Raw genomic sequence first — 8,667 nt, forward strand, 5'->3', positions numbered from 1 at the left:
GTTCCCAGCATGCAGTTTGTTGCAAGTGAGGTCACCAGTTCAATCGTTAACTATGAAAGAAAAACCAATTGATAGATTTCATTAACAAAGGACACAGTACAGTTCCACCAGTTTACAATCGATTAATGCAGGCTATGCAAATCCAATTACAAAATTCCAAAACTGCAGGGCTACATTGTGGTATTGCACTCTGAAAAACTCACGATTTTTTCGGATTTACAGGTAGAATATACAAGTGACCGATTAGGAGTCAGAAGAAGAGAAATTGGATAAAAGCAAGACATGAGAGGAGAAAAGGGATGATACAAACGATGGGACAAAAATGGAAGATGTTAAACATGATAGGGACCTCATACCTCAAGGGTGTCCATTGTGGATCTCAGTTTGCTTTATAAAGGCTGCTGCTCAGTAATGCATGGTAAAAAAATGATAATATATCTTTTTCATATAAAGAATGTGGACTTATGGTACCTCCAGGTGCAATTACTAGTTTACTACAATGTCTCAACCTTGGAGTACTCTGACAATCTCCCCTGCTCTTGACTCAATACCTTTCAGATACTCAATCAGAACTCGCTGCTGATACGAGCCGCCCTCCTGAGAGAGTAAACCACGTCAACAACCATTCAATGAGTGCCAGAAAGCAAAATTCAACTATTGAATCCCTACCGTACGTATCAAAGTCCGTTCCATTCTCTTCTTAATAACAGTATACAATTCCTCAGGCGAAATATCACCTTTTCCAAGAGTCATGCCATCTAGCAAGAGCTTGTTCCATACTTCCTCCGGTGCTGTATCAAAGGGATAAGTGAATTTCATGAGAGGTGAATAACATTTGAGGCAATCGTAAAGTTCAAGTCAAAATATTTGATGGTAAATGGACCGTAGAGAGTGAGTAAAAGCTTTTCACACTCCATAATGGGAGATAAGTCATGTCTGTCCGATTCCAATGGCAACTAACAAATTCATTGCCTCTAGAGAGTCTAATTGGTCCATCTGTTACCCCTAAAAAGATGCATTTTACCCTTGTGGTATCTGAAACTATAGGTTACATTCGTCTGAAGAGTTAGGGCAGTGCCCTCTGAGGATTAGTCTCTCACCCCCAACCAACTCAACACCTATTACACCACCTGACCTCCATTAACAAAGCTCAAAAACCTCCACCCATGGTTGCTGAGCAGATCATCCATTTCCGTTCCTCTCATATAGTTTGCTTATTATGCCTCATATCAGTTTTTGATTTCTTTTGCTCCATGTTATCTATATGAGGCTTTATCAGTATCTGAAATACACCTTTGATGGCAAACTGAGAAGGCAATCCATGGAACGTGAGAGAGGCGCATGTTGAGGAATTGATTAAACAAATATGAGGTGGTCTCACAATTGGAAAACTATGAATCCCGTGATGCCGGTTTGTAATAAGCTCACAATCGAGAGATACCTTTGATAATGGTCTCAAGAAACTGTTCAGCTTTTAACACTTCATTTCCTGCACGAAAAGCAAATCCAGGATTAGTAACTATATATTCTTGTTTTCAGATTGAACATCTGGGCAAACCAACTCATGGACCTATACTTTTCTAGTTGCAACGGATTTATTCCGTATGGCCTAGAAAATAAATAGAAATTGGTCATCACTACAATTAAGTGAAATGAAGTTAAGCAATAAAGAGACCTTTTTTTGCATAACTTCGCTTTGACAGCACTCTGGAAGCATACAATTGCAGAACCTTTTGTAACATAGCTTCAAGTCCTGGCTTGTCTCCATCTTTTGTAGCCTACACAGTAGAAAACTTAGTATAATTATCCAATCTCTGTGAATTTTTTCTTCATATAATAGATTCCAAGAAACATAGCTGTGAAAGAAACTGCACTACAGAGATCATTCTTCATATAATAGGTTCTGCTTGTGACTTGAAAACATTGTTTTGCTAAATCATGCTTAAAAATAATTTACAGCAAGAAACAAGAAGGGGTGAATTTATTATTAGGGGGGCCATCAGGGAAGGCAAGAAAATTTGAGGAAGTGAGTCTGACAAACGAAGACGTATTAAAAGAAGGAGGCCGTGGTACGGTAGGAGGCCATTTCTATTTTCAAATATGCTAGTTAGGAAACATTACACCAGATAACTAGTTAGAATCTTTTTAATTCCTAGGAATTTCTTATAACCAAAAGACGCATGTTCCACTTAATACATTCTTTTTGTCCAGTACTATAAGTCATTTTGCTTATTGGGTATGTGTCTCTAGCTGCCCCGACAGATTGCTCTCTTTAGCAATTCGCATACATGAAAGAGAGAGAATTCTGGAGTCCAAGTTATAATCTTCAATTTCAGCAGAAGGTTCTCCATGTCAATGGTAATCTGCCTCCCTGAAGAGAGAGAGAGAGAGAGAGAGAAAACAAACAACAAAATATGCATGGAACTAAATGACAAGGCCTGCACACAAAGATCCAGAGTAAACTTAAACCAAAAAAGAGAACTGGGCATTAAAATTAACTCAAATAGACTCACTTGCCGCAGTTGTGCATTGACTTCTGCGAGGAACCCTTCATCAAGTTGGCCTTCTTGCTCCCTTTGATTTATTTCCTGAATGTTAAAGAAAACAAAAACACTTACAACACATAGCCATAAATAAAAAGAAGTCATACATAAAAAAAAAAGAAATTCACGTACAATAGACTATATAAACACTCAACAGAACTCTAGCATAGTTTTGTTTTGATAAGTAAGAACTCTAGCATAATTCTATTACTCAACCTCCTTCTTGAGCCCCCTTAGTTTTATAAGATGATGCTCACTTCAAGTCTTGACTCTGGCATGGCATTACAAAAGAGTTCACTTTGAAAACTATCTCAAATAAGACAGGATGAGAAGACATACTTTCTCCATAAGACTGAGAGCCTCAGGATCCCTAAGAGGCCAAGATATTTCTTCCACTTCATCAATCACTGGTTTTAAGATTGCTTTGAGCACGTCAGTAGATGCCTCTATCTTTTCCTGCCAGGAGAAAGAAAATGCCATCAGAAACTGTCTGTTGCTCATATGAAAATAAAGCATAAAAAGTATTACTATTGTGGTCATAAGCACCAAATAAACTTTCTATTATATGGCAGGGTAAATGAGGGTTGAGAATAGAAAGAGAAGAAAAAGGAGAGACATGCTATCTGCGTGAGATGTAAGGAAGATTGAACACAAATTACTCATCCTATACTCAAATCTTATCATACAAAAATACTCAAGAAATTTCTTTTCTTAGCTTTTGCTATTAGTTATTTTTATTGATCATGTGGCAAATACAAGGTATGTCTAATGACACTAAAGGGATCTCAACCATGGCGTGAATTTTTCCATGGGACTTCACACTAATAGGACAAAAGGAAAATCCTTGACAATTTCTCCTCATTGTTCATCTCCATCTCTCCAATTACATGTACAGACCTTAATCTATATGCTAAAGAGAAGTTACTTGTGATCAGGTAGGGACCAAAAATACATACACTTGGTATGTGTAGTTCAGAAAGGAAATAGAATATATACATTTGTTTTGTGAACAAGACGATCTACGATGCTCATTACCGTCAATGCCAGCTCTTCATAGTCTTTCTGTAAAAAGAGTCAATAAAGCTTATTCCACAAGTTGAAAGAAGTACTGAAGCATACACCAGCTGAAATAATAAGAAATGGAACCATGCTTTGTCATCATCAGATTTGCAGGTGTCTGCTCTAGCTACAAGTCTTATCCAAAAGCTCTCATTGAAAGCGAGAACGTTCTCCACAACTATCTGTGGCAGCTGCAACCATAATAGAAAGTTAAAGGTTAATTTTCATCAGTGTAGATCATAGCTCTTTAAGGGTATTAATGCACGTTCAGATTCACAACAATAAAGAGCTTATCAGGACAATCAAACCTATAATCTACCAAATTAAACTACACAGGAGCAGACGCATTATAAAGAGAGGGCTTGATCAGCATTCCCCAACAAAGAGACAGAGGCAAACTAATTGATATAAAAGAACTGATAACCACACCAGCAGCCCCATGGTTGACTACAACATTGCCATGTGCTTTCTGAAGTGACAAGATATTGCATGCAATAGAATGTAGGTAGATGAAGATAAGTGCAAATTAGAAGCTGCTGCAGGTACACAGTAGATTTTCCCTATTAGCTATCTTGCCAACTAATCACCAGTGGTCCCTCGAAATGCTTTAAGTGAATGCAAATCAGAGGCATGTCATATAAGAATTAGCACAAAGCAACTGTTCTTGTTGTCATCGAGTAATTACTGGTCTTACTGCAGTAATATTTTACTAGTATACATCTGATGGTAGAATTACCTTTCTACTTGTGGTCCTATTAGTTACTACTCTAAAGTGAATTATTAGTTCACAGCATTGATGCCAATCCATACCAAATCTGAAACTCACTAAGTTAATTTGACTTAGCTAGGTTTCATGAGGAGATCATTTTAGGAAGTGGAAGCAATAGAACGCTTTGACTATCAACCAGCTTTCCTTTTACAAAGTGTGAGATAAACAATTGACTCATAGTTCAATAAAAGTCATCCCCATAAGGGAAGAATTTGAAGTTAAAGGTAAGCATCCGATGTCCTTGAACAATAAAATTGAGAATATAAGTATAAGCAAATGGAATGCAAAACATGTTTGATCTCCAAAATGTGATGCATTACAATAAAGATAAGTAGAATCTAAGATTGAGAACAAGCATAAATGGGCCATGGGGAAACCGTGGTTCAAATATCAAGGCAAAATACGTTAGGTGATTGCTTCTCATTTGTCTAAACCTCAGAGAATAGAGTTGCACATTACATGCACTAATAGAGTAATAGGAGGTAGCGCGTAAGTAGTGGATTAGCCGAGGTGCGTGCAAGTTGGCCCGGCCACCACCAATATAAATATGCTTGTGGGAGAGTCCTTAAGAAAATTGTGAGAAAATCTACTTACTTCCTTATCACTTGCCTCCCTCAGTGTATCTATAAGCCTATCAACCTCCACAGTCTTTTTGAAAGATTCCTCAGCATCTTTACTGACTGCACATATGAAATTTCTCCTGCTTAATATACCCAAACAATTAACTTGATGATCAGTAGATCAACTAATACGAAATGGAAAAGTAGTTGCACATCACTAATTAATTGTCTTTTCTAGTAGAGTTTTTCTTGGTATAATTTGAAAAAGGAAACGAGTTTTTAGAGAAAATATTTACGCCACAGAGATATAAACTATTATACGAAATTATACCCGATTTAACCCATATTTGTGTGTAAGCACCTTTTATATACTATTATACACTTTTATAGAAGATTGACACATTATGTTTAATGCTTTTCTCGGGTTATAATGTTTTATTCTTCATTTCTTGTTCAGAATCCAGAAATACAATATCCCCTTTGTCTCATTTTATAAGCACAATTACTTGAGAGTTCTTAAGAGATTTTGACAAACCTCTTGCTGAATTGCAGAAAACCCATGAAAGAAACTGGATAATTTGTCTGAAAGTGAATCCCTGCTTGCCCAATTCTCATTGTTCTATGCAAGTAACACTGCATTTAAAGGGAAAAACAATGAATCACGAACAATTAAAAAGATAAATATTGGAAGTTGGAAAATGCGAAGAAAGTACCGAATAACGCTGTGAATTTGAAGAGAATAGTCGAATAGCAAGTGGGTTTAGTGTCAAAATAGTTGCCATTTTCGAGCTTGGTTTTGGAACTGTTTTTTTTACGGTGTTTTAAGGAATGGCGGGAGAGAGGCTGAGAGGGAGACACATAGCCAAACGTTGCGGTTCTCATCTCGTGATACCGGGCCCACACCCCACTATTATTGGGCTGGGCTGGACAATTATCCGTAACACTGACTAAGTTGAACTGTAATGGGCTTTTGGTTCTTAACTCATCAAACCCATAACGCCCCACTATTATTGGCCTGGGCTAGACAATTGTCCGTAACGCAGACTAAGTTGACTGTAATGGGCTTTTGGTTCTTAACTCATTAAGCCCATAACGCCCCGCAATTATTGGGCTAGGCTGGACAAATATCCGTGACTAAGTTGAACTATAATGGGCTTTTGGTTCTGAATTCATAAAGCCCATAACGGCCGCACTATTATTGGGCTGGTATGGGTTGGACAAACTGTAATGGGCTTTGGTTCTTAACAAATTAAGCATCGTGGGCTTTAGAATTCTTGAGCCCACATTACGTTTCCCTTTGATGAGTTTTGCAGATTACGATATTACTTTTTGCCAATTTAAGTGGGCGATTTGGACATAAAAATTGTGAATTGTGAAAAAAAATATCTGTTTTCAAGCCGAAAATAGTATTTGAAGATTAAAATCATGCTAGATATGAATATAAATTTGAAGTTATTTTTTGAATTTTAGTAAGTGATTTGGAATGAAATAATTTTTTGAAGTTTTTCACGATATGTATATGAATCTGGCTATTGTGAAAACAGCATCACTATACAGTTTTGAAATGAAATAAAAATGGCTATTGTGGAAAATAAAATAGAGATCAAGATTTGAAGAAATAAAATTGAATTAATGAAAAGAAGAAGAGTTTGGATATGCGATTTCATGCTAATTTCGTCTCATGATTTCATATCATGAGATGGAATCCCATATTCTCCAAAAATCATGACATGAGAATTTCATATCATGATTTGGATTTTTTAAATACAAAAAATGATCCACAAGTTTATATTTTGTTAAAACAACTCCACATTTATATTTACTAACCATTTATTTCATATGTAAATAAAATTTATAATCACATCATTACTTTTTAAAATTTATTATTCTCACCAACATAAATTTCATTATTACTTTAAATTTGATGAACATAAATGATAAAGTAAGAATTGATTTGGTGAATATAAATAAGAACGGAGGGAGTAATACTTTTTGTTTTTTCATATTAAAAAAATAAAAAATCTCTTTCGGCTACACATGAAAATGTTTAAAGCAATTTAATATGAAAAATGGTGATGTATGTTTGATAATCACTACTTCAAATATGTTTGATTTTAGCACGAAATTAATGCACTAAAAATGTGTAATTGCACACAAGTGAAACAAGACATGAACCATTATGATATTGACACACAAGTGTAAATTGTCATAACTTGTGTAGTGTTACATAATCATTTGCGAGAATACCAAAGGAGTGATGAAATATTTATGGTCTATATGAGCATGAAAATATAACAATGTTGGTTCATCTTCTCGGTCATATGATCGAGAAATGCAAGTTCAACGTGAGGAGATTTTTCGTACTATGCAGGGGAATATATTAAAGACTGGTACACTACAATTTGATGAAACCGTTACTTAAATGGAAAACAAATAGCTTTGTAATACTCCCTCCATCCCATTTTATGTGGCACCATTTTCTTTTTGATCAGTCCCAAAAAGAATGTCACATTTCCTTATATGGTAAGTATTTAAAGGTACAATTCCTCTTTTACCCTTGTTGGTTCCACTTAATCTTAAAATAATACTCCAATACATTTATGAGGAGAGAGAAAAGTGAATCTACTTTTTAAAGGGTAATTTGGTAAACATTTCAAAGTCTTCATTTATTTCTTAAACTCCGTGCCCGGTCAAATGTTGCCACATAAAATGGGACGGAGGGAGTAATTTATATTGCAATTTTATAATTTTTTGTTTATTTGGTAAGAATGAATAAACAATTAGGGTTATTTTAATAGTTTCACAACTTATGAGATTCGTATGTTTATGAGAAAATATACTACACAAAATTCAATATCGCATGTCTAAACAAAACTTCAATTTCATCTCGTGATTTCATATTATGATATCATATCATGACTCCACATCATGATTTCATAACGCATGGCCAAATAGGCCCTTAATGTTTCTCGAAAAGAATGAACGAGATTTTTTTTTTTTTTTTTGAAGTTGTTATGTAGTAGATCCTCAAAAGTTGTTTACAGTAGTGAATTACTCTATTGATTGAGCAAATAACTTATAATCATTTAATTAAAACGCTTTAAAACATGTATCTCGCTTCAATTGTATCCCATAATTTATTCCGCTAATTAAGGCATTAAGTTACAACATTTAATTCAAAAGTATTTAAATTGCGTATCTCGACCTTATACACCCGACTGATATGCGTATCTGAGTCTTTAAGTCGTGTATCTCGGCCTTATACACCCGACTGATACACGTATCTGACGTATCTTGACATATATATCCAATAGCCAAAAATGATATAGAATACAATATAAAAAACTATCAAGATTCTTAGTAATTAGGATCTAAACTAGTGAAATTTACGTAATTTACACTTATTTATACCACATGCTCTCTTGTTTTTGTATCCCAAACCAATAAGTAATCAATTAAGAAACCAAATCCAAAGCCAATAACGTTTGCAAATATTATATTATTAGGGATTTGACACAAGTATCAACTCGTCCCAAAAGCTAATATTCATATTTATCTTTTATCTAATTTTTTCTTTAAAATATTTTTTCTCTAGGAGTATCAAATAGGAGAATTTAGTTGAAATTTGATATATTAAAATAAGTTGAAACAGAAATTGAATTGGATCATGACCCGCTCAAAAAATCAGATAGGATCATGACCTGTTTAATCTCTCTAAAATTATTGAAAAAGGCAA

At 34.9% G+C, this 8,667-nt stretch overlaps 1 protein-coding gene across 1 annotated transcript; it reads right to left on the reverse strand.

Annotated features, from left to right (window-relative positions):
* Positions 1-253: 253 nt before the first annotated feature.
* On the reverse strand, positions 254-5,738 carry LOC125816486 (uncharacterized). The gene is made up of 11 exons (XM_049496099.1): positions 5,654-5,738; positions 5,467-5,564; positions 4,966-5,071; positions 3,695-3,793; positions 3,540-3,605; positions 2,883-2,999; positions 2,514-2,588; positions 1,676-1,778; positions 1,442-1,489; positions 670-791; positions 254-597 (listed from the first exon to the last, which is right to left on the reverse strand). Exons 1-11 carry the CDS (start codon positions 5,711-5,713, stop codon positions 505-507), a joined length of 987 nt encoding a protein of 328 aa, XP_049352056.1. The 5' UTR covers positions 5,714-5,738; the 3' UTR covers positions 254-504.
* Between the last annotated feature and the right edge of the window lie 2,929 nt (positions 5,739-8,667).

The sequence above is a fragment of the Solanum verrucosum genome, unplaced genomic scaffold, assembly GCF_900185275.1.
Source record: "Solanum verrucosum unplaced genomic scaffold, falcon-dt-bn FXZP01000261.1, whole genome shotgun sequence".
Classification (NCBI taxonomy): Eukaryota; Viridiplantae; Streptophyta; class Magnoliopsida; order Solanales; family Solanaceae; genus Solanum; species Solanum verrucosum.